This window comes from Xenopus laevis, chromosome 2L (genome assembly GCF_017654675.1).
Source record: "Xenopus laevis strain J_2021 chromosome 2L, Xenopus_laevis_v10.1, whole genome shotgun sequence".
NCBI lineage: Eukaryota > Metazoa > Chordata > Amphibia > Anura > Pipidae > Xenopus > Xenopus laevis.
Window position 1 is genome coordinate 42,706,824 of NC_054373.1, and position 27,783 is coordinate 42,734,606.

Sequence of the window (27,783 nt, forward strand, 5' to 3'; positions counted from 1 at the left end):
TTTATGGTGACGTACTTGCATATTTCTGCCTTAGGATGCACACATATACATCCTGTGAGGGGGCCGGCACGGGGCCCACCATTCATAACTGACACTGACGAGCATATCTTTACCTTTTGAGACTCTGGTCTTGTTACTTTTACTGATTCGAACAGTTCTTGGGAGTCAGATCCGCTACAGGTTGGGGTTGGTGGTGGATAGGGTGGGGGTAGGGGAAGTTACACAATGCTTTACTGCTCTTGTTTACACTGCACCACGTGAAATTTTATTTGCTGTCTGGGCTACCAATTCTGGTGCCACTAATGGATACATTATGGTCTTGGAGGTAGGACGGGTAATGGGAAGTTATACTGCAATTTATGTGCTATCTGATTGTAATGTGTAGCATGCTGTCTTGGAATGTTAGGGGAATGGGTGACCCAATCAAAAGGGGTCTGGTGTACAAATTCCTGAGACGGCAGAACCCACAAATTATACTGCTTCAGGAAACTCACTTAGATGGGGGTAAGCTCATGACACTTAAAAAGCCATGGATAGCGGCGGCATACCATGCACCTTACTCCAGCTACTCTAGAGGGGTGTCCATCCTCATAGCGAAAACGTGTCAATACACCCTGCACACTGTGATATCTGACCCTGGGGGGAGGTTTCTGATACTACACCTCTCTATTATGGGCAGGCAGTGGACGATTGCCAATGTATATGTCCCCCCTCCATTTTCAGACTCCATACTGTATACGATAATGAGCAAAATCTCTACACTGCCTATGGCGCCCCTTCTACTTATGGGTGATTTTAATAATGTGCTCAACAAGGCCCTGGACAGATTACCAATTCCAACTAGATCTGACTCAGCATTATTGAAATGGGTGGATACGTTTCATTTAACCGACCTGTGGAGGGTCCGCAATGAGGGGGTTAAACAGTTTACTTGCTTTAGCTCTGCCCATGGTACCCTCTCACGCATAGACCTAGCATTGGGGTCCCCGGAGATTGCACGGGCAGTTACAGGAATTCAAATTCTAACCAGGGGGATTTCAGATCACTCTCCCCTTAGCCTTACTATTCAAGTCAGTCCTGAACCCCAAGACAATACATGGCGCCTGAGTCAACACTGGATAAATCATCCAGATCTTTTATCGCCCATAGCCTCCTCAATTACTGAATTCTTAGCAATAAATGCAGGAACAGCTACTAACTCCATTGTCTGGGATGCCCTCAAGGCGTATATCAGGGGGGAGTACTCTATGTTAAATACGACAGGCCAAGAACCAAGCCGTGGTACATATGGAGGGGAAACAAAAGGAAGTGGAGTCCACGGAAGCTCATTATATAGCCAACCCCAATCCGGCCACTATGGCTGCCTGGCAAAATGCACAAGTAGCTCTCCTTCTAGCCCAAACGGAGGCAGTTAAGAAAAGTATTATATACCAAAAAACAAATGTTCTTGAGTCGGGAGATAAATGTGGTAAGCTACTGGCTTACATTAGTAGGGACCCTGCCCAGCAAACAGCGATACCTGTAATAGAACAGAGACCAGGGCTCACTACCACTGATCCCAGGGAAATAAATGATACATTCAAGGAATATTATGCAAGCCTTTATAGCTCCAAACTAGAATTTAACTACGAGGATATACTGAGGTACCTGAGCAAGATAGATATGTCAACGCTAGATATACAAAGTCGGCTGTTCCTGGACTCACCCATATCTGCCCAAGAAATTGCAGAAGCTATTAATTCCTTTCCGAGAGGGAAAACGCCTGGTGTAGACGGTCTCCCTATGGAATGGTATAAAACTTTTCAAAAAGAGTTGACCCCCAGTCTGTTACAACTATTTAATGACATCAGAGAGGGCACCCCCCTGCCAGACTCGATGAACAAAGCCCTAATTATAGTCCTCCCTAAGCCGAATAAAGATCCTAAACATTGTGCCTCCTATAGACCGATTTCTTTGATGAGCTGCGATGCCAAAATACTAGCAAAAGTTCTTGCCAGACGACTTAATATGGTTATTACGCAACTCATTGATATAGACCAGTCAGGATTTATTCCCGCAAGGACCGCTGACATAAATATTAGGAGGCTGTGCACAAATCTCACAGTGACCCATGACAACTCCACCACTAGAGTCGTTGCTGCCCTAGATAACGAGAAGGCATTTGACTCAGTGGAATGGTCCTATCTTTGGGCGGTGATGGCATGTATGGGTTTTCCTGCCGGGTTCCTGAAATGGGTACAAATGCTGTACAGGGCTCCTGAGGCCACTATCCGCACGAATCACAACTCCTCCTGCCCATTCCGACTACACAGGGGAACTAGGCAGGGGTGCCCGCTGTCTCCCTTGCTCTTTGCAGTGGCCATGGAACCTTTAGCTTACATGATAAGACAATCACCCAGAATAGATGGCCTCAAATTGGGTGGGGTCACTGAAAAGATATCCCTGTTTGCAGACGACACGCTCCTGTATCTAGCTAATGCAGAAAGCGACCTGGGGGCGGCACTTGATATCATTAATGTACACACTACCTACTCTGGTCTAAAGGTAAACTGGGGCAAATCTGCATTATTCCCAATAGACCCCCTGCCAACCCCCCCGCCTGTACTACCCCATGGCTTGAACTGGACAGACCGCTTCAAATACCTGGGCATTAACATCCATTTGGATCCGAGTAAATTTGTGGAGCTAAATTTATTGCCCCTCATTCAGGGGTTGGATCAAAAAATCAAAGCATGGACACGCTTGCCACTCTCCCTGATTGGGCGCATAAATTTGTTCAAGATGGTCATGCTGCCCAAGTTTACATATGTCTTTAGACAATCTCCAGTGAGGATCCCAAACAGTTTTTTTTAAAACTCTTAGGAGTTCCATTACACAATTGTATTGGCACCCGTCTATGCCAAAAATTGCCATTGTCAAACTTCAGCTCCCGACACAGGCGGGGGGACTGGCAGCCCCGAACCTTTTTCTATACTACCTGGCTGCAAGGCTGGTCATAGCAAAGTGGTGGATGACCCCATCTCTAGACAATCCTGCTACTCGCCTAGAGGCCCAGGCTGTTGGGTCATACGAGGAACTTAAAAATCTCCTTTATAGAGGTTGCCAATATACAGCGAAAGCGACGCCACCTATGAGAGAAATAGTATGGGCTTGGAATACAGCTCATGGTCTCCTTCCAAAACCGGTTGATTACTGCTCGAAACTCACACCCATATGGGGCAATCCTAAACTACCGCACATGCGAACCATTCCAGACCCCCAAGCTTGGGCCTCCTGTGGCATCAAGTACTTAGGAGATATTATGGTTGAGGGTAAACTGATGGATTTTGCTGAGCTTAAAGCTAAATACGACCTGCCCAATAAAATGTTTTTCCGATTCCTTCAGCTTCGGCATGCCACACAATCACAATTTCGGGGGATGCGGGTAACAACTGAGCCCACTCAATTAGAAGCAAGAGCCCTCACTAATACACACGTGAAAAGTTTGTCTGGTTTTTATGCCATTCTAATAACGGCAGGAAAATCCCCATTGGGCAAGTTGCTGGGGAAATGGCATAATGATATTCCTGAATTGGACACTGAGACATGGAAGGAGATTCTGGATTCCATTTTCGACCATTTAGTAGCGTCCAGAGATAAAATGGTACAATATAAATTCTTACACAGAGCATATCTTACTCCGAATGTATTAGCTAAGATGTCACCATCCCAGGTTGATGAATGTCCCCGTTGCCACCTTTCCCCGGCAGACTTTATTCACATGGTGTGGTCCTGTACTAAGATACAGAGGTTTTGGAGAGATGTAGCTCAGTATATCTCCAACATGATGGATATTCCTCTTGTAGTAGAGCCCCTTGGGATGTTACTGAACCACGTATCTGACTTAGCCCCAACAATGGCTGAGAAAGCATTGATCTCCATAATGTTCGCTTATGCCCGCAAATCTATTACCTTGAAATGGAAAGCTGACTTAGCCCCAACTATTCGGTTCTGGGAATCCCTGATCATCTCTGCAGTACCTTTATACAAACTTCTTTATACTAGAAGGGGCTGCCCGGCGAAATTTACAAAAATTTGGTCCCCATGGATGGAAATTCATGAGAATCCTGCTTGAGGGCCTAAACACCCACCCTAGCATTCCCCAATAGGGTTAATTAGATGGTACACCTGTTTCTCTTGGAACCTTAGCCACTATAGGTAGATCTTGACTAGCGCATAACGCAGTAAAGCACGAGTTGAGTTAGGTTGTTCTGGTAGTTTTATTGGTACAGAGATACGACACCATACATTGGTTTATTGAAGGTATAACCGCGAACTACAATAAAATCAATAAAAAAAAACAATAAAGAAAAAATGATCTTAAGTCGTTGTATACTGTAATGGTCTCAAATGCTTGTTGATTGTACTCCTGTGAACCTGCTTATTGGCCGTGTTTCTGTACTTTATTTCAATAAAGCTTTGTTAAAAAAAAAAAATACATTTACTGGTTCAGGAATGGCATTTTACTCGGTAGAGTGAATTATTTGCAGTGTAAACACTGTAATTTCAAATAAAAACTACACCATAAAAATTATGACATGTTCTGTACTGTACTTTACAGTAACTATAGCTATAGCAACCTGATAATGTGGAAAAATACACAGGTCCATCATATTTAGCCTTAAATAAACCTTGTCAAGGTGCAGACTCAGATATATTGCTGTACACTTGCTTAATAAACAATGCACATAATTGGCATTGCCTGTCAGTGATTTATTGCTTCTTTTTACAAATTTCCAAAAACTGTTTAGATAGGGGGCTACGTCTGGGAGCGATGTGACATGATAAAGCACTATTACTGCAGCAAATGCTCTCAAAGCCTTTTATTTTTAATGATTTTCTAAAAATAGAGACACCGTTCTTTTAAATGGAATTTGCACCAGTTGCAACAGATAATCCTGTGTCATATGATAGTTCCAGAATAATGAGTACTCTTGCGGTATTCTTGCACTGACCCCAGAAGTATTTATACTTATAAAGAAACCTGTTGAGCAAGACTTTCCTCATAACTCAAATGCCTTTTCTATTGGAACTGCCCATCAAGCTGAATGCAGTGTTCAAAGTAGGTGTTTAACTAGCAATTTACAAGAAAGCAAAACTATTACTGCTGCAGTATCTGAACCCCCATTTATGTAAGCCAGAAATATATTAACCTTTGCAGCACCTGCATTAACCTTTGTCTATCGTCCACTAGTATTCCCAGGCCAGTACTGTAGTTTGGGCTATATTCTGATCTATATACATAGCCTTATGTACACATTTAATTATTGATAATTTATCTACTCTGAATATCATCTGCCATTTATATGTACAATTTTCCCATGCATCCAAATTCTACTGTATGAAAAACATATTTTCATTTAATTCTCTGCACCAGCATTTCCCATACTGTGAAGGTAAGTCTCTCTATTGTGTGATTGTAAATCTGAGTGGATACCAGGCAGTAGCTTTTGATTCATCATACAGCCTGGTTAGAGTAGCAAATAATAAACATTTCACTTGTTCTTTCATTTGAAGACAATGTACAGTATGTATGTCATTTTAATGTTGTTAGAGATGCAATTAAGTGCTGGCGTAACTATAGATTGTTATTGTTGAAATCCCCCCTCACCAGTCATTCTCCAACCATGGTGCAAGTGGATGGGTAGCAAGAGGGGGCCCTCTGAAGATTTTTTCTGGGGGGTTGTGGGACGACGCATTGTAGTTACACACAGCATATAAGGCAGGTTGGGGTGCTAGGACAAAGTCTTGTGAAAAAGGTTGAGAATTGTTTTTTTAATTAACTTTGTATGATCGGTATATAGAAGCAAGTGGCTCATGAGCAACTTGTTGCTCTCCACTCGCATTAAAGTTGCTCCCAGTGACCTAATAGTTCTCATCTTAAAAGTTCTGGCTTAAACTCAAGTTTTTGGAGGCTTGAAGACACAGATGGGGCTACTAAATAACCTATCACAGCCCTTATTTGGCATTCCCAATGAATTCATTTCTTGCTGATATGGCTCCTCAACAGTGTTTACATTTGAGTGTGGTTCGCGTGTTTAAAAGGTTAGGGACCCATGGCATAAAGTGACACAAAAATAAAGGCACCAAATTCAAAATAACTGTGTGCCCTCAGCCTAGGTTCAGTTCCTGATTGTAGAACTTAGTCAATGAAATTCCCGGTGAGCCCTTGTATTCCTATATTTGCTGATTTACCTGTTTCTAGCCCTCCTGATTGCCCTGACTCTTGCCTGAATATTCACTTCAACCCTATGGATAGCTCCATATTGGCCTGTTCAGTCTTTTATTCATTATCAAACTTCCTCTGTGTCCCTACTATTCTGGTCCTGAGTTTACCACTAATACCTGCAAACATTGCAAATGCCTTAGTAAATTACATCTATGTTGAAAAAAAAATTGATTTACTTTTTTTGATAAATCGATTTATTTCCAGATACAAATTGGACTTTCGCCTTTTTGCTAGTCATGTGATTTGCCTCACAATTAAGTAAATTGAGATAATGAGATCAGAACAAGAAGAATAAAAAGAGGTAAATAACTTTGTAATGCGAGTACCCCTTACTTTCTATTATCTATCCAAGCTGCTGGTTGTAAAACAATATAAAGTCAATTAGATAAGAACAATAAGGACAGACAAACATTCTGTGACTTGAAGGAAGTAGTTATTTTGGTTTTCAGAAGATAATACAGATAATAAACTGAAAATACTAGTTCAGAAATAAACTTGCTTGAACTGAATAACTGACTATTATTACAGATGCAGCACCTTGCATGTCCCACGGAAGAGGGATTGGGGTTTTTGTTTTTTCTCCGACTCCCTGTCCCAACTACATTAAAGGGGTTGTTCACCTTTGAGTTAACTTTTAGTATGATGAAGAGCAGGGATCCCCAACCTTTTTCACCCATGAGCAACATTCGGTTGTAAAAAGAGTTGGGGAGCCACACAAGCATGAAAAATGTTCCTGGATGGAGCCAAATAAGGATTGTGATTGGCTATTGGTAGCCCCTATGTGGACTGGCAGCCTACAGGAGACTTTGTTTCGCAGTACTTTTGGTTTTTATACAACCAAATCTTGCCTCCAAGCCAGGAATTCAAAAATAATTACCTGCTTTGAGGCCACTGAGAGCAACATCCAAGGGTTTGGGGAACAACATGTTGCTCACGAGCTACTGGTTGGGGATCACTGATGTAGAGAGTGATATTCTGAGACAATTTGCAATGTGTTTTTATTTTTAATTATTTGTGGTTATTGTGAGTTATTTACAGTAGCTTTCTATTCAGCAGCTCTCTAGTTTGCAATTCCAGCAATCTGGTTGCTAGGATCCAAATAACCCTTGCAACCATGCATTGATTTAAATAAGACACTAGAATATAGGAGAGGGTCTGAATAGAAAGATGAATAATAAAAAGTAGCAATAACAGTAAAAATAATAAAAAGTAGCAATAACAATACATTTGTAGCATTTGTTTTTAGATGGGGTCAGTGACCCCTATTTGAAAATAGAGAGAGTCAGAAGAAAATAACTAAAAAATTATACAACATACATAATGAAGACCAATTGAGAAGTTGCTAATAAAAAGTAACTCAAAGGTGAACCACCCCTTTAACTAACAGTACCGGGGTGGAAATTTTGAGAAGGCCATGTCTCCATTGGTCTCCCAGTTGTTATGTATTCTTGCCTATTTACATATAAATTCTATACAAATGAACTTGGACTACCACAAGTGACTTTAGTACTATGAGGGGATGATTGGGGGACAAGGAATGTCTCCTCCTGTGATCTCTCTAGATATAGCGCCAAAAGACTCTTATACAATTGGCCCAATAAAGGTCCCATTTTATAGATACCTTTGCAGCCATTACAGTTGGGCACTTTTTTCATCATCTTCTGTGTGCTGCTGTACAAGGAATCATTGTTACCTGCGACCAGCTGAAACAAAAAGCCCCAGATCTTTCCCATGGTTAAAGGGGAACTGTAATTTCTGTAAACTGATTATTTTATTACTTTGTTCTTCTAGTTTTGTGATATAAGTGGTTTATATGTGTGTTACCTTAACAACACAGTCATGATGTTTGGCATCTGGCCATTCACACATGCCGTCATGAGTTTATTAGACAAGGGAAATCAAAATGGGTCATAGGCAATGTATGGTTGTGCCTACACTGGCAAAGTGAAGCTAACTCAGGCGTATGGAGTCCTGTAGTCTCTGCCTTCTTTTACAGGTGGTAAAAATACAGGTTCCCCTTTACATGTTGCAAAAGTTCAATCACATGCAAACAGCGTTTGTGGTACTGCGTGCTCTGGAACACCCATCTCAATGTCAATACATCTTGTGACTAATACAGAAAGAGGACAGATATTGCACAGCCAGCAAATAGGCTGAGGAAGAATACTGCATTCTAAATATTAAAAATTAGCATATTGTGCCCTTTTTTGTCCTTAGTTGTTAAGCAGATCTGCCTTAAAGGAAAAGGAAAACTCTTTTTACTATGGGTGCCAAAAGTTGGGCATCTCCAAGTGATTTCATTTACGTACCTGAATTAGAACCTGGTAAAGCTGAGCACAATCTTAACTTTCCTTCCTTAAGGTGGCCTGGTGCACAATGTAGGAGGGATACGGCAACCCCCAAAAGGTCAATAGTACAGAAATACACTTGCACTCGAGGCAATTGAAATGCAGGGTTACCCCTTGCTATTTATTTTGTGCAAACTTGAACCCTGCATTTCAATTGCCTCGAGTGCCAGAGTATTTTTATACTATTAATTTACTTACCTGACACCCTGGGCTGGTGCTCCTATTCGGAGAAAACTGCACTAGCCCAGGATTCTTCAAGTGAGCACCACGGAGCGATTGTCTTCTGGCTTCTTCTTTTTCTCGCAGCTGCGCATGTGCAGTAGAGCAAAAGGCCGAACTTTAACAGAAAAGTCAGCTATTTCATTCTACTGCGCATGCGTCTGCCCTGGGAAATTTGGAGAAAGAAGAAACCGGAAGATGATCGCTCCTTGGTGCTTTGCTGGAAGAATCCCACGCCAGTGCAGTTCTTTTCCTAATAGGTGCAAAGCCCAGAGTTTCAGGTAAGAACATGCGATTACTTGGGGGTGCCTAACTTTTGTCACCCCAATGAAAAAGATCTTTCCTTCTCCTTTAAAAAGGCAGTTACCCTTTAGTACATACTCACTGACATATGAGATAAATATCACTGGTGATGTTTCCCATAGTAACAGTGATTAGATTACTATGGGAAACATGAGTGCAGCTGCCCCCCTGGTAACTGGCTGTTCACTCACTGCCTCATGGCATGGTAGGAGTGTCCCTCTCTCTAATATTAATAACACTATATAGACTTCAGATTCCCTAGCATCCTTGCTTTCTGGAAACCTGGATAACAGGTAATCCCATAAACCAGTAATGTCAGTGCTGGCACAATGATAGATTCATGCATTAAGATGGATAGTCATGACATTAGTATTACATTTTGTATTGCTAAACAAAACAGGGACAGGCCAATGCCCAAGAGCTGCACTGCTTGGTAACTAAGCAAGACACCAGAGGCTTCTGCTATAGTGAAATCTGGGGATGGAATGTGAAATAATAAGGCATGTGACAGAGTTTGATTCTGACATACACACACCCCTGGGTTCTGCAGTTGCTGCAGTTTATGTGAAAGTTATCAGCTAATCAGTGTCGGACTGGGCCAACAGGACACGAGGAAAAACCCAATGGGCCCCTTCAGCCCAGCCCCTCTCCCAACTGGAAATTGAGGGGGCTTCCTCCTATCCCTCTCTGATTGCGGCATGAACTAAGGAGTGTGTCAGGTATTGCGCCTGGAAAAGCTCACAACTTGGGTGGGGGCCCTTGAAATGGCAGCCCCGGTAGCCCCTTTACCCACCCTTTTCCGACACTGAAGCTAATTAAATTTAAAGATTCGTTGTTAAGACACTGCTACTAAAATACATGCGAAAGTAATACAAATATTTTTTTTTTTACATTTTAGAAAACAGTAAAAAAAGGAAAACAGCTAAAATAATGTATTATTAGTGCTGTGTGATTTGCAAACAACAGGGTTTGGCAAGATGAACTGCCTCTTTAAAAATAAATTGCACATCTACTTGTGTTTCTAAATTAGTAGCAGATAGCTGCCCGCAGGAATAGTGCGGTTGCTGCAATGACATCACTTGAACAGCCATCAATATATGTTTATTGTTTATACATCAATGTGTGCCAAACCAATACAATAGGTCCCCAACACAAAGGACTGGACTGGGTTTCAAAATTTGCCATGGTATTTCAAGTACACAGAGGCCCAAACAACCCCCTACCAGCCCAATTAATAGTTACTCTCTATGGCATCTCACAGCAGCTCCTCTTGCAGTTGCCAGAATCCACACATCCAGGCTTGCCAACCCACATTCTATGCCAAGGGGAACCAGAGGAAAACAGATGCCTAATCCGCCCAGATGAGAAAGTGCAGCAGGACAGAGGTGGCCGCTGGCTAGTCATTAAGTCGATTTGGGATGATTGTTTCCATTATTGCAACAGAATAACAAGTCGAATGTGAAATGTGAGATGTAAATGAATGCAAGCAATTGTGCAATATAGCAGCCTCAAGTCTCTATTGTTGTCGTTGTTTATTGATATTGTGCTTTTGTGTTATCACATGTTGCACCCAAACAAAAACCTACTGGCACACAGGGCTATCTCACACAATCTTAGTAGCCTGAACAGGCAGATCCTCATAGATTTGAATGTAAATACTTGATTAGTGCTAGAAGAATGTACTTGATAGACAGGGTCAGACTGGTTGGTGGGCCCTAGGCTCATCTTGTGGATCCTTTTTACCAAGATATGGCTACATCCATAATTCTTGTGCACTCCTCTCCAGTAGGAGGCATCTCTTACAAGGAGCCATTGAGGTAAGGTTCTCTGTTAGAAAACCTTACCTCATTTAAAGGTACAAACATGGTACCTTTAATGCTAAGGGATCTTTCTGTCATTTGTATCTCTATACTTTAAGGGGCAGATTTATTAAGGTTCACATTTTTGACTTTTTTTTATGGTCAAAACTGTCAAAATCGACTAGGGAATTATCCATATATTAAAAAATCTGAATTAGATTTTCGAGATATATCATACTCTGGCCCATTAAGAATTCAAAATTCGCCACCTAAAACCTGCCGAATTATAGTATAAGTCAATGGGAGATGTCCAGTGACCAATCTGGAGATGGTTGTAGCCTTTCTGACATTCAAGTTTTTTTCTGAGAAAAAAACTCAAATCGAGTTTAGTCAAATCCAAACTTGTTTCGAGGTTTCTGGTTGGTAAAAATCAAGAGTTTGCCATATTAGATTTTTTTAATAAATGACCCCCAATTGAATTTCAAGTAAAATGGAATTCATGTGAGTTAAAAATATAACTCACATGAATTCGAAATTGGACCGATGATAAATGTGCCTCCCTATAAACCCGATAGACTGGTCCCATAAGGATTAATTATATCTTAGTTTGGATCAAGTTCTAGGTACTGTGTTATTATTATAGAGGAAAAGGAAATAACTTTAAAAAATTCTAAAAAATATTTAATCAAAACGGAGTTTATGGGAGATGGTTTACCTATATTTTAGAGCTACCGTAAAGACTTTTCTTGTTAATGTGCTGCTTGCTGTTTACAAGGTTGTATTTTGTTCCTGGTGTATAATCATTAATGCAGGTTTAGGGGGGTGTTTTATGTCTAACTAGATTGTCTGCATTCCAATGAGTGGCCGCCTCCACACTGAGCTGTTTTACAGAATATTTTTGGCAGAATGAAGCTGAACACAATGTCGATCGTACACTAAATGCCGTAGGCAAACAAATCTATAAACACTGCATGTTTCACGCCATGGGATTGGTGGCTTCTGTGGTTATACAGACATTTTGCTCTGCTAATAAACCGTTTCTGTGCCACAACAAATCATTTTCTAGAAAAGTTGTTGCATCATGTGAATCATTTCTGCTGCGTCTTGAAGAAGGCACCCAAAGTCATTGTAACAACTTTACCTGGTGGTCTAGTGGGGGGACGGCAGGGACGCCCGTGCATCGCTCAGGCCACAGGCACCGGTTCCTTAAGGCGCGAGCGGCGTCCCTCTGTGTAATTTCTAGGCGCAGTTGCACTGGCGCGATGACGCCAGCGCGTATTGGTGCGAAATTCAAACGAATTCAAAAGGCACAATTGGGCTGGTGATCATTGCCCGTTATAGGATTTGTTCCTGGAGCTTCTGAGCATTGTGCTAAACTGTGTATCTGATCTGATTCCTGTTGTGACCCTTGCCTGGCTTATTGACGATTCTGACCTCTGTATCCTGACCCTTGCCTGATATCTGACTTCGCTTATTCTGAATCCCTTCTAATTGATCCACTGGTTTTGACCCTGACTTCGTTTGTACTCTGCCTGCCCCAACCCAGCCTGATCTGACTACGATTCTGTCTACGCCTTGTACCCTGACCTTCTGCCCAAAGACTTTGCTTAACCATTGTGCCCCTTTGCTCGTTCAGAACCCCTCGCCTTGCACCTCTCTCAATGCTTACCTTAAGATTGCCGACTGGGGTCTGGGGGGGTTGCATCGTTAGTGCAGAGAGCGAAATTGCGCTCTCTGTGATTTTAAAGCCGAATTTCCAGTTTCATAACTGGAAATTCGGGTCTTACCATTCATGGTAACGTCTGGGGAGCTGCCACCTGAGGCTCACCTTGCCTCATGGCAGAAACGCCCCTGGCTCTGAGTTGTCCTAGTACACCATAAAAATAAAATCCCATTTAGTATTTATGAGAGCTGGATAACCCTATAACTGGGAGATGTACCAGGGGCACTGCTGCTGTTTCTTAACTCGCCTCAAGCAGCAGTATCCCACAAGTTACCAGAGGCAGCAAAATGATGCTCCTGGTAAATTTAAGTGCAATATTTAAAGTTATTAAAGCTGAAATTCAGCTCTTCTAGGGCAGAAAACGCCATTGTGCTCTTAGCACTAGTGATGAGCTCCCCCAGCAGCATCGGACTGCGATTCTGGGGGCCAAATAGGGTAGCTTTCTGAGGGGCCTCCACGTGACCCCAGCTGCAAACCTCCTCTGCCAGCCCCCCTACCTCGTTTTTTCTTATTACAGGTGCAATCAGGGCCAGTGGGGGAGTCAGTGAGCAGCGCCTAGGGTCTCGTGGAGCAGATCTGGGTTGGTGGGGCCCACAGTGTTTTTCCAAGCCCAGTCCAACCCTGCTCCCTGGACCCATTCTGGGACAGTAAGGGCTCTTACAGACAAGCGTTTTTAGCTGTTCTCCCCTGCATTCCGGTTCATGCGTTCACCCGTAGGGGTGCGCAGGAGTAGACGCACTGAATTCTATTCAATGGGGCTGTACTCACACAGACGCATGTAAGCGCCGAACGCAGGAAAAATGCAACATGCTGCGTCCCAACCTGCATTCGGCGCTTACATGCGTCTGTGTGAGTACAGCCCCCTTGAAAAGAATTCAGTGCGTCTACTCCTGTGCTCCCCTGCAGCTGAACGCGTGAAACCAGAATGCAGGAGAGCGCAGCTAAAAATGCTCGTCTGTAAAAGCCCTAAAGGTAAGCACTGGGAAGAGAGGGGGCGTCATCACAGGAGCTGGCTCAGGAAACCCAATAAACCTTGGATATACCCAGCTGATCTTTTCAGGCAAAAGCTAAGCAATGGGGAAGTTCAGCCTGGATTTGTTTTTATGTCTTATTATAGGTGTAATTTAAAGCTATTATTTTCTTTTTCCCTATACTCAACATAACCCACCTGTGGCTTTTCACTGGTACTGGAAGATCCTCTGTGATTTCTTCTACTCCGTAGGCTGCACAGCTTCTCCTTCTTGCTTTCCTGCCTGGCACTAGTCCTGTTGGTAATACTGATCCTGCCTGTTTAATAATGTTCTCTTCTTAAGTATGTGTGATTCACTGTGAATACGGCATATATAGTACAATAACATTCTTTGTTTTCAGGCCAACACATTTCAAAACAATGTAATATTTATTTCATTTAATTAAGTCTAAGTAGAACTGTGATGAGTGATAAAATATTTTTAAAGTCACCTAGCAATTCCATTTGCTTTACACTTATCACTGCTAGCTATTGTATATGATGGACCTGGAGATGGTGGCATATTATGGGCCCTATAAGGTGTCAATACAGTGTCCTACTTGTACATACCAATTAAATTCCATTCTGTATTGCAAATGTATAATATTTAGCACAAAGGGTTAAAATCCCCATTTAATGCTCGTTGGACCGTTGGCTTGCAGCAGTGTGCAAATGAAGCTATTCAGCCCAGTAAAGCCCGAAAAAAAAGAATGTAGAAAAGAACAAAGGCTTCTTTACACAAAATGAAGCCTTTAGATTCCTAGGGGACTGTTCATGAGTGACTGTAATCAAGGGCAAGCTCACACTACAGATCAGCTTGCTTGTGCACGCTATGCTCATCACACAGGACCAAGTTCCCATAAATCTGACAAAAGTAACTTTGTTAACATTATCTGCTTTAGCTGTAATATACACAGGCTCACCTGACAGCTCAAGCAAATAGGAGCAGTAGCACACCTGGTCTCTCAGAATCCTCACCGGTGCTTGGGGTTAAAGGAGGACGGCACCTCCAACCAATGATCAATAGATGAAAACTCCAGCACACAAATGCTTAAGGGTTCATAACCCGTGTTTATTGTCAATGCCAAACAGGAAACAACGTTTCGGGGGCGTACCCCTTCGTCAGGTGAGTTGTGCAAACCCCACCTCCACCTTAAATAGAGGGCAAATATCCATATCTGTATACATAATGAAAAATGAATGACATTTTTCATTTTTCATTATGTATACAGATATGGATATTTTTCCAATGATTAATATGGACATTTTTTGACTGTTTTTTTGACCAAATACATTTTCTGATCATAAATGTGGATTGATATTTCTGCTAATTTAATCTGTACATTGATATGTGCTTTTTTGATATTGATACTATGTGGTTAATTATGGGTTAATTTTTGATATGGGATTGAAGGACATACCTATATTGGTTTGCCCTCTATTTAAGGTGGAGGTGGGGTTTGCACAACTCACCTGACGAAGGGGTACGCCCCCGAAACGTTGTTTCCTGTTTGGCATTGACAATAAACACGGGTTATGAACCCTTAAGCATTCGTGTGCTGGAGTTTTCATCTATTGATCACCTGACAGCTCCCCATGAAACATTGTGTATTCTGCTTGATACAATTAACACCAGGGGTTTCCCATATTGAATGGCTACCATGTTCATACCTGTTGTATTAACAGTATTACAAATTTATGTTCTAATTTATCATCCATGATAGGCACAGCCTGGCTCAAATAGTTTCCTAGAATTAAGCTAAGATGACAATATAATGTAATGTTGCCCTGCACTGGTAAAACTTGTATTTGCTTCAGAAACTATACTATAGTTTATAATTTATATAATCAAGTTGCTGCATAGCTATGGGGGTAGCCATTCAAGTTTATAAACTTGTTTAAATAAACTTTCTGGAGCAAACACACCAGCTGTACCGGTGCAGTGCAACAGTACATCCTATTTTAATTACTTAAAAACACTGTAGGTGTTACTGTTCCTTTAAGCAAGAGGTTACTTTCCCCTTTCATGCTGTGCAGACTGTGTTTGTTCATATGGCAGCTCCAGCAATGTTCAATAGCAGTCTGTATATGGGCGGGGCTTGCATTGAGAGGGTATGGTTGGGGCAGATTTTGGGAGTGGCATTTTCAAAAGATTATGGTGTTTTCTTGACATTGCATGCAGGGGCAATGCTCTTTCATTGGAGTGTCATAACACTGGTAGGCAGAGTAAGGGCTTAACTACATGGGACATTTTGATCAGATTTTGTTTATTTTGGATCCTACAAAATCTGATCCCTATAACTTTAATGCATAGTCGGATCAGATAAAGTCAGATGGTGTAGTTTGCATGTAACTGTCAAAGATGAGAGAAAAAGTCAGCCAGGCACCATCAGATTTTATTGCAGGTGCATCGCATCAGATGGCAAATTTCCCATGTAGTATCAGTCCCATTGTATTTTGACCCATGTGACTACATCCAACACCACCCTACAAAATCTAGCCTTAAATGCGAAACTGCTAGCAGCAGAGAAGTTGATTGTATAGAACGTTGGTCCCCAAACCTTTTTTCACCCCGGAGCAACATTCAGTGGCAGTACACATGGTTTTTATACAACCAAAACTTGCCTTCAAGCCAGGAATTCAAAAATAAGCCACTGAGAGCAACATCCAAGGGCAACATGTTGCACTCAAGCCACTGGTTGGGGATCACTGATGTAGACTGTGGCACACAAAACACCTATAGTACCACTGCCATTAAAAGGAAAAGAAAATGTCCAATCCACATGGGGTGCCCAAGGATTGTAATGACTTATGAGCAAGTGCTCTCCTTCTTTCTAGTGTTAAGACTTTAACAGAAAAGCCATCCTTTTCAGTCTATTGTGCATGCGTCAGTTTGAAGAAAGGAGGAATAGGATTGCTCACACACACATATACCCCGTGCCTGCGCATTTTGCTGCTAACAGGAGCACCAGCCCAGGGTATCATTAAGTCATTATAATCCTTGGAAGGTGCCCTAACATTTGGCACCCCCTATGGATTGGACGGTCCGTCTCCTTTGATAAGCGGTCATTCATTACTAAGCCTAGCAAAATCACTAGAGGAGGTTTTTTTTCTCTACAGTTCATTATCCAGTCATTTTCTGCTACAGACAACAGTCCTTTGTCTGTCCTGCAATAAATGAATGGTTCTTTATTTCTTTCTCCCCAACAGTACATAACTTCTGTTTGGCCTTGGACTACTCCACCTGTGTTTTTGTCTGGGCGTCCTAGATTGTGTCTGTATGCCCAGCACTGGCCTAGAAAATGGAATTTAGAACCACCTAAAAACTAAATATGATATATGTTCACATCATAACTTACACATGTGAAATGATAATTTTGCCTCATTTTAGAACAAATAGCCAGATAAAATGCTGCTTTTAACAAGAAAGGTGATCAATGTCAACAGAGCCCTATGTGCTACTAATAAATAACCCGTGGCGTTACATCGTGTACTTAAATTTCTACTAGTCATTTAGCAGTGCGATTTTAAGGGCATACCAGTTTAATAGGGTGAAATGCTAAGGATATACCCAGATTATAATACAGGTATGGGACCTATTATCCCAAATGCTTCCCAGGACCTGGGGCTTTCTGTAATTTGGATCTTAAGGGCTCTTACACACGGCCGTTCCGACCTGCGCTCCCCTGCATTCCGTTTTTTGGCGTTCAGCCGCAGGGGAGCGCAGGAATAGACGCAAGTCATTATTTGAAATGGGGCTGTACTCACTCAGGCGTGTGTAGGCGCCGAACGCAGGTTCAGACGCAACATGCTGCATTTTTCCTGCGTTCGGCGCCTACACGCGCCTGAGTGAGTACAGCCCCATTTCAAATAATGACTTGCGTCTATTCCTTGCGTCTATCCAGGGGAGCGCAGGTCGGAACGGCCGTGTGTAAGAGCCCTATTACTTGAAGACTACTTGAAAATCATGTAAACATGAAATAAACTTAAAAGGCTGGTTTTGCTGCCAATAAGGATTAATTATATCTTAGTTGGGATCAAGTACAAAGGTACTGTTTTATTATTACAGAGAAGAAAAAGGAAATACATTTTGCAAAATTTGCATTTGGAATATATGGGAGACGTTTATTCCGTAATTCGGAACTTTCTGGCTAACGCGTTTCCGGATAACGGATCCCATACCTGTACTGCCTCTGACATTTATATTCTGTCCACCACCCATGAATCCCAAGTCATGAGATAAAAAACACAAAAATTCAAGCAAGTCATCCGTTTCATATTTATTTTAGAAAACAGGTTACTTTGAATAGTAGCATCGATCATGACAAATATATACAAAAAAAAAGTGGTTTAAAACAAAATAAACATACTTGGCTCTTCTGCTAAAAACATAAGATCATACTAAGCTATGTGAGATGCAGCCAATAGAATTTGGTTAGCAATCATTTTTCCTTATTTTGTTTACGGCAAGGACAAAGGATTACATGAGAACAAGCAAAGGAAAGGCTGTACAGTGGTGATGGGTGAATCTTTTGGAGTGCTGACACACCCATAGGGTTAAATGGTGCAATTATCCAAATAAAAGGGTAGGTGCAGGTGTGTTCAGTTGCACAAATGCTGTGGAGCAGGTTTATTGTTTAGACAATGACCTGGAAGGAAAATGAGGGAACACACAAACTAGAAGTTTAAACAGAATTATAAGGACTACTTGCTCAAATATAGGAATTTCCCTAGTGCAAGTCTGCCCAACCCTTGCCCCTCCTGCTGCTTAATTACAGTGACCAGCAGGTTCTGGAAGCTGTTATTCAATAGCTGGAAGGCCCCAGGCTCTGCAGTGTAGTTATAGTGAAGGTGGTTAATTAACTGGGGCATGTTCCAAATTCATACTATTGGTATGCACATTCCAATGCCTGCCCAATTAATCAAAGCAAAAACTGTTTAGAGCACAAGTTAAAAAAAAAAAATCCCAGACACTCACATTTTAACCTTTCCTTAGCCCAAACTTTAGTCATTCTTAAACAGTGTTTGTTTTTTGACCCTTTGAAACTCCTTTAGTCCATAAAAATATTACAGATATAGGGGAACATTGGTATATCAGCCATTGTTACAAGAATATCAAGGAGAGTAAATGACCTTCAAGACGTACCTAAGGGGATAAATAAGGATTCTACACAAATCCCACCCTAATTTGCCTTCATTCTGCCCCCCAGATTATGCCAGCCCAACAACAGTGTGGGAACCACTGCTCTAGAGTAGCCCTTTCCCTGAGTTTGACCTGAATAGAATCTAAAGATATTCCATGATTTAGATGGATAATATTTAAACATAACCCATCAGATATAACTGATGCTGACTGCATCTGGCACACACACCATTTCAATGGGATAAGAACCTGCAGTTGAATGTTAAAGGTTCCAGTTAGGCTGCTGTATATGGATCAGTACACTCAGTACTATTGTATGGAAAGCCTGTTTGTGTGTTGCCAGATGGCACATTGGGCTAGTCATGTGTCAGATTTTGTACTGAACCCCCAATAGCTTAAGTTCTGTTGAACCCAAGTATTTAGTAGATAATGACCAGTAAATGGACTCCAACCCAAAAACCTAACTTATACGACCCCTCCCCATAGATCAATTGCGTTTCAAAAGTTCCATTTGAGCCCCCAGCAAATCTCTGCTCGCTGTCAGTTATAGGGAACTCTGCTCACTGTCAATTGGGGCTTCTCTTGCCCTCCATTGTGGGCCAACTTCTGCCCAAGGAAAGAACAGGCAGAAAGCGATGAAATGTCCTTCAGTGTGTCCATACATTGGCTTGTGATGAGACTCTGCGACAGATGACCAAGTGTCTGTTCAAAGTTAAGTATATAAAAGTCATTTAGTCCCACGTGTTTGGACGCTCAGACGTAGTTGCTGGTTGCGCCGGAGCGAGCGGCGGTGTACTTGGCAGAGTAGGGTTTCTGATCCCTAGGTGGGCAGTTGCAGCACAACATTGCGCCTCCGAGCAGCAGGAGCGCAGCGGCCGCCCAGCCTATGTACAAAGATGCACCCAATTCCCTCTTCTGCGCCTCCACCACCAGCGGGTTGTAGAAGTCTCGGATGATGTTGTTGGCCGACCAGGACACTGGGATGAGGGTGAGCACTCCAGCCACGATGAACACGATGCCAGACAAGATAATGACTTTGGCTTTGGAAGATTCATCCTCCACGCAGTTCGTGCATTTGCCGCCAATGATGGAGAAGAGGAGCCCCAGCAGGGCCACAATGACAGCGATGACAGTCAGGGCTCGGGCTGCCTGTAGATCCTGAGGAAGGGCCAGCAGAGAGTCGTACACTTTGCACTGCATTTGCCCCGTGCTCTGCACCACGCAGTTCATCCACAATCCCTCCCAGATGATCTGCGCCACTACGATGTTGTTGCCAATGAAGGCACTGACCCTCCACATGGGCAGAACGCAGCAGACTAGCGCTCCCAGCCAGCCGATAACGGACAGGGCGATGCCCAACACTTGAAGCCCCATGGAAGCCATTGCGCTGCTGCTCAGTGTCTCGGCGCTAATGTGCGGAATGAATGAGGCTCAGGTGTAGCGGGAGGCAGATATACAACTGGCAGCCCTGGGCGGGGCCTCCTCATCTCACAGAAACTCACCGTGAGCGATGAAACCTGTCTGGCTGGATTCCCTGTTATGGGACAACAAAAGTGGTTTCATCCACCCTCCACTCCCCGCTGCTGTTTTGCAGCCACAATGTGCAATTTGTGCGAGTCCCAATGTGATCTCCCCCCAGACTTTATGTTCTCAGCTGACACTTGCACCCGATGTGACACTTGCACCCGAGAAAGCCTCTGTATCTGCCGCTATTGATGTTCATGATTTTGTCACAGGGAGGAGCGATCCACCGGCAAGTCCCAAATGGTCACCAGTGTGAAACTATTGCTCACCTTTGTCTGACACATACTGACATGACAGGATATTAATAGATGGCTCTTTATTACCGAATGTCACTGGTATTTCACTTTACCAGTTTCACTTAAGACTTTTACATAATCATGTGCCCCAGTTATCCAACAACAATCTGGTGTTTCCAATGGAGACTGGACCTGCCTTACATTCCCCTTGTTATTATTGATCTATCATTTATCGCTTTACAGAGATTATACATCAGTCCCTGTCCTAGTGAAGCTTACAATCTAAGGCCTGTGACAGATAAACACATTATGTAGGTACAGTAAGGGCCGCCATCAGGAATCACAGGGCTCATACAACAAATTTTCTGGGTCCTCCTGGTCCCCAGCCCGGCCCAAAGCACTACACACAGTTAAAGGCCACACATTCATCAGGGCTAAAACCGTAAACCACCACCCCCCACAAGTTATAAAAACCCAGACAGTGTCTCCTTACAATTTAAAAAAAATGAATTGGTGGCCAGCCCCCCCTACAAGTTTAAAAACGATTAGTGGCCATGCCCCTTACCACGAGTTATATAAAAACCTTTGGTGGTCAGGGGTTTAAAAAAAATGACCATTGATGTTCAGTGGAGCTTAGGTCCTCTTGATTCTCCTCTCCGGCTCCATTCAGCAGCTGTTGGCTCCTTTTGGTGGCTTTCGGCTCATTTTGGCAGTTTTCAGCGACGGCTTTTGGATCCGTTCGCCTGATTCCGGCGACATCAGCGAGATTCGGCTCTCTTTGCAACACAAGAGGGGCCTGGTGTATCCAGGTAGTGTAGCATGGCCGGGGCCCCCCTTCAAGCTTAAAAAGCCGCAGGGCCTGGTACAGCTGTACCCGCTATGCCCCCCTGATATAAAGGGGTAGCCATATCTGTGAAGAATGTCCTGGGGTCACGTACATGTTGGTGCCGGGTACACTGGCAAACTCACGTATTGATCAGACCAGAAAAAAAATTGAAGCTTTATTATATAATCATCTCTCCCGAGAGATAATAAAGCTTCAAATTTGTAATTTACTATTTTTCTGGTCTGATCAATACGTGAGTTTGCCAGTGTGCGCGGCACCAACATTTATGCTTTTTCTATACAGATTGTCAGCTCCACTGAGCTGAGGGGAGCACCTGGGCCACATCTTTACTTTGGTGAGTGACTCTATTACATCTGTCTTAACCAATACTTATTGGTTTAAGACACTGGTGTCATATAAACCCAAGAATAAACATTTCAATCCCTGTGAAATACACCAGTCAAGGTGCTTCTGAGATATTATTAAACTGCACAGTAGTGTGTGTGTGTGTGTGTGTGTGTGTGTGTGTGTGTGTGTGTGTGTGTGTGCGCTAGAATGTCTGTTTTTTAAATCCCAACCCCAGCCACATTTCAGTCTGTGTGCAAGTAAATACCCATAGCTGAAAAGTCAAGTGTTTGGATATTAAATAGTAAATCAGCCACAAGATGAAACTGTATACATAGAGATATCATATTCAGAACTCAAAATATAGAATAGTTATAATCTTTATATCAGGGATAAGATGAAATCAAATTAAAGGGCCAATCTACCGTAAATATAAAAGATATTTAAAGTCTTTCTGTGCAGTCTTTTAGAATACATTTCTAGTTACATAACTTTAATAAGTCGCTTGCTTTGTACATACCGATCTGTGGCAACTCCCAGAGCCCTTTAACACACCTACCAAAATAAGCCCAAAGGCTATTCCTATAATGATGTGCACTGGGTTGCTATGGCAGTGGCATAACTACAGGTCTGGGACCTGTTATCTAGAATGCTCAGGATCTAGGTTTTTTTTTAATAATGGATCTTTTCGTAATTTGGATCTCCATAAATGAAGTCTACTAGAAAATAATTTAAACATTAAATAAACCCAGGCTGGGTCATATGGATTAATTATATCTTAGCTGGCTCAAATACAAGGTACTGTTTTATCATTACAGAGAAAAAAGAAATCATTTTTAAAAAATTTGGATTATTTCAATAAAATGGAATCTATAGTAGATGGCCTTCCCATAATTCAGAGCTTTCTGGATAACAGGTTTCCGGATAACGGATTCCATACTTCTAGAAGTTTCTACACCCAACAGAGAAACAATCTCAAAACAGATGGAAAAAATAACACTTGGGGGCAAATTTACTAAGGGTCGAAGTGAATTAGAGGGAATTTTCAAAGTAAAAAAAATTCGAAATCGGAAGAAATTTTTTGGATACTTCGACTATCGAATAGGATACTACGGGGCACATTAACTAAGGGTCGAATATCGAGGGTTAATTAACCCTCGATATTCGACCATCGAAGTAAAATCCTTCGACTTCAAATATAGAGGTTGAATTTCCCGCAAATACTTCGATCTAACGATCGAAGGAAAAATCGTTCGATCAAACGATTTGAATCGAACGATTCTAAGGATTTTAATCCACCGATCTAAGGATTTTCCTTTGATCAAAAAAAGCTTAAACCTTATGGGGAAGGTCCCCATAGGCTAACATTGTAGCAACCAGATAGCTGCTAAAATTGCAAACTGGAGAGCTGCTGAACAAAAAAGCTAAATAATTTTTTTAAAAAAACACAAATTAAAAATAAAAACCATTTGCAAATTGTCTTAGAATGACACTCTCTACAACAAACTAAAAGTTAATTTAAAGGTGAACAACTCCTTAAATCTTTTATGTTTTTCCTTTGGTTTCATTTCAGGCCCTGTACTATTCATCTTTTATACAAACTGCTCCATGGTTGCTAGGGTAATTAATCCTCAGCCACCAGATAACCTTTTCAAATCCTAGCTTGAGAGTAGCAGAACAAAAACATGTAAATAACTTAATTCAAAGACCACAAAAAAAAAGACAGTTGCCACAGACTTTGGAATTGTTTTTAGGTAAACAAAACTTTATTTCCACTACAAGGGGACCCCGTTTAGCCCAACAGTTACATGTCTGGTCAGTTTAATGCTTAAGGCATAATTACAAAGCTCTGTGAAAGAAATAGCAAATGGTGTTAGAATATGCTCTTTATTGACTTTCGTCCCCAATTTTCCCCATCATGTCCCTGTGATTTAACAAAAGTTCCCCCAATATCAAGTCAGCTAAATGCATGGGTGTAACCATTCAGGTTAAGAACAGTTGAGCTAATTAGTGAAATCCTTGTCTTGTAACCAATGGTAACTAAACACTTGTGTGTGTGTATATATAATTTTATTACACTTTGACTGGCCTAGTGCAGTCTGAATAATGAAAGGAAATATCTGATTACTGTGCGAGGGCCTGAGATTTCCCACTGCTCCTATTGTGCTGTCACCTGATTCTCTCTTGTGAGTGGTGTAACTACTAGATGATACTGGGCCCCACAACAAATTCATTTTAAGACCCCAACTAGGGTCGCCACCTTTTCTGGAAAAAAATACCGGCCTTCCTATATATTTATCTTTTTCCCCTATTAATAACATTGGGATCGACCATAATTTTTATCGGCCAAGCCGGTAAAATACCGGCCATGTGGCCAGGCCCGGACTGGCAATCTGTGGGTTCTGGCAAATGCCAGAGAGGCTGCTATAAGGTGCCATAGAAAGTCAGTATTTAGTGGGCTGGTGGAGGCTGTTTGGGCCTCTGTGTGGGCTGATTGGGCCTCTGTGTACCTGAAATGTACCTGAAATGCCTGGGCCTATTTTAATTCTCAGTCCGGACCTGCATGTGGCAACCCTACCCCCAACATAGCCAAAGGTTGACCTGTTTTACCAATATATATTGAAAATGCTCATTAATTAGGGCCTCATAGGGCCCTTTATACCTCCTGGGCCCCAGGGTCTGCTTCCTCTGCAGTTACCCCTCTGACTCTTGTCCCATTTATCTATGGAATGTATCTAGCTGCCTAAAACATTTACAGGACAAAAAGGCTGAGTGAAAATTCCAAACTGACTGTCTGCCTTTCCCTATTTCTTTGCCTCTGCCCTCTGCCTGCCCTCCTTCAGTATCACCTAGCCAGTCAGTCTGGTCCAAACTGGCCCATTCCAGAGGCGCTTCTTTCCTCATCTCACTCCCTTTCACTTTGTATTGAGCTGCCGTATCACAGGGAAGCTATTTGTGTTGCTATTGCCAGAGCTGTAACCACAATATACATATTTCCTTCTGCACAAATGGTAGTTGTATCTGACAGGTGATTGTTGCAACAATTGTATTCATATTTTGATTCTTCTGTCCTTTAGATTTGGTTTCTATACAAAGCAGTAGTCGACATGCAAGCTGTAAGCATACCTCCCAACATTTGCAAAATAGAGAGAGAGGGACAAAAAGTTCTGCGGAAAGGAGCTGCCAAACTGCCATCATAACAGAGGTATGCTGTAAAGGGTATGAAACACAGGATGCTATAACTGCTTAAAGGGATACTGTCATGGGAAAACATGTTTTTTTTTCAAAACACATCAGTTAATAGTGCTGGTCCAGCAGAATTCTACACTGAAATCCATTTTTCAAAAGAACAAAGAGATTTTTTATATTCAATTTTGAAATCTGACATGGGACTAGGCATATTGTCAGTTTCCCAGCTGCCCCCAGTCATGTGACTTGTGCTCTGATAAACTTGAGTCACTCTTTACTGCTGTACTGCAAGTTGGAGTGATATTACCCCCTCCCTTCCCCCCCCCAGCAGCCTAACAAAAGAAAAATGGAAAGGTAACCAGATATCAGCTCCCTAACACAAGATAACTGCTCCCTGGTAGATCTAAAATAGTAAAATAAATAGATCTCAATAGTAAAAGCCAAGTCCCACTGAGACTGATTCAGTTACATTAAGTGGGAGACATAACAGCCTGCCAGAAAGTAGTTCCATCCTAAAGTGCAGGCACAAGTCACATGACTGGGGGCAGTTGGGAAACTGACAATATGTGCAGCCCCATGTTAGATTTCAAAATTGAATATAAAAAATCTGTTTGCTCTTTTGAGAAATGGATTTCAGTATAGAATTTTGCTGGAGCAGCACTATTAACTAATACATTTTTAAAAAAACATGTTTTCTCATGACAGTATCCCTTTAAACCGACAGTGGTGTTGAAAATGCCTGCTACTTGTTGATAGTCACTTTTTATTGGCAATTTTTATTGACATTAATATCAATGCCTGAATCACACCACACTGATGCATTTTTTGTTGACAATGACACTTACTGATTGCACCCCTTCCCACTGATGTTAGTGGAAACCAGCCAATGACATATGATGTCTATTTTGTTCACAGAACTGATTCTTGGCTCCAAAATCTGCTATGTGTGCCTGCACCCGGCCTATGCTCTGGCTCCAGGGAACTAGAAGCCTAATGCAAATGTAGGGACTGATTCTCGGCCTGTGTTTATCCACAGGCCAAGAATCAGCCTGTGTGGTAGTTATGTGCTGGTTGTCCCAAAACACATGGTGACCCATTGCTTGACCACCAGTTGGGCAGGTTCAGGTTGAAATTTGGCCAACCATTGCAGGTAAGCAGCCGGTAAAGGTTGGGTGCGGATCCTACAATGGCAACATTTTGCAGATTAGGGTCGGGTTCAAGTTAAGGTTTTGCAGGTTAGGGTTAGGTGCCTTCTGTTTGAAGGTAAAGACATTAAAGATTAATAGTACTTAGAAAGAGGGTATACTCTTCATTTTAACTTTTTGGAATCATCCGCAGTATTTACACGTATTTAGATTTTTGTCAGGAGTTACCATAATTTTCTCTCTGTCCCCAGTTCTCCCACCCCGTCTCTTTGATGCATTCCCCCAATTTCCGAAGTTCTCTGACAGAGGTAACTTCTGCAACTTCATTGTGACCCTTAAAGGAGAATTTAACCCTGTAGAAAAAAAAACAATACCCCCCACCCCATGTAAACCTCCCTCCCTCCTCCCCCCGACCTAACTGCCCCCCCCCTGGGAAATGCCCCATAATTTATACTTACCCCTCATCGCAGATTCTGGCATCAGACTTCACGGCAGCCATCTTCCGGGTCTTTGTGTCTTCTTCTGGCACTACGGCAATTTCTGTCCAATTCGCCACATGCGCAGTTGCTCCAACCGCGCATGCACCGAGATACCGATCTCCCAGTCAGCTTACCGAGGACCTGGAAGATGGATGCCGTGAAGTCCGATGCCTCCATGTGGGGGGGTTTATGTGGGGTGGGGGGTTCGGAGATTTTTTCTACAGATTTGATTTCTCCTTTAAAGGTTTGAGTAAACTTTTAAGCATGCTGTAGAGAGTGATGTCCTTAGACCATTTGCAATTGCTTTTCATCTTTTTATTATTTGTGCCTTTTGAGTTATTTCAGCAGCTCTCCAGTTTGCATTTTCAGCAACCTAGCAACCAGGTTGCATTGTCAGCAACCTGGTTGCTAGGGTCCAAATTACTCTAGCAACCGCACATTTATTTTAAGAAGAGACTGGAATATGAAGAAAAGACCTAAATAGAAAGATGAGTAATGAAAAGTAGTAATAACAATACATTTGTAGCCTTAAAGAACATTTGTTTTTTTGATGGGGTCAGTGACCCTATTTGAAAGCTGGAAAGAGTCAGAAGAAGAAGGCATATCATCAAAAAAAACTATATAAAATAATTAATGAGGACCAATTGAAAAAATGCTTAAAATGAGCTATTCTATAACATTTAAAGTTAATTTAAAGATGAACCACTCCTTTAATGCAGTAGCTGGTAGGTGGCAGCCGCCTTCCACCTCTGTGAACTATGTCTGTATGAACAGATAAGGAGGCTTTACTCATCCGCTCATCCTTAATGGGCAGGGGAAACCCAGGCAGCTACACCCTTTTTCAGCATTCCCAACTATGAGCCCATTGACTCTCGACCTAATTGTCTTGTACTGCCAAATAATAACATACTAATAGTACAGGACATTTAGGGACTTTTATTTCCTGTTTTTCAATGGATATAATAAAGTGAGATGTATTTTATTTATTTTAGATTATACATAACATAATCATGTATAAAAGGCATTTTAATCTGCGGTCCTCCAGCTGTTCTTCAACTCCCAGACCCCATGAAAGCCAAAGCTTACAAAAGAGAAACACCCCTCTTACTTACTATCTTACTTACTTATTAATCTACATTTATACCCATGTGAGAATAGCATTGTTGTGCTGCAGTTCAATGTATGTGGTGCTTTATATAATATCATTTCTAATATCTAGCCCTATAT

The 27,783-nt window shown here is 42.0% G+C and overlaps 1 protein-coding gene across 1 annotated transcript; it reads right to left on the reverse strand.

The window, feature by feature from the left end:
* Positions 1-17,939: 17,939 nt before the first annotated feature.
* Positions 17,940-20,218, reverse strand: cldn4.L (claudin 4 L homeolog). Its single transcript, NM_001096114.1, is given in 1 exon segment — positions 17,940-20,218. A coding segment is annotated over 1 exon segment (630 nt). The 5' UTR covers positions 20,196-20,218; the 3' UTR covers positions 17,940-19,565.
* Positions 20,219-27,783: the final 7,565 nt, after the last annotated feature.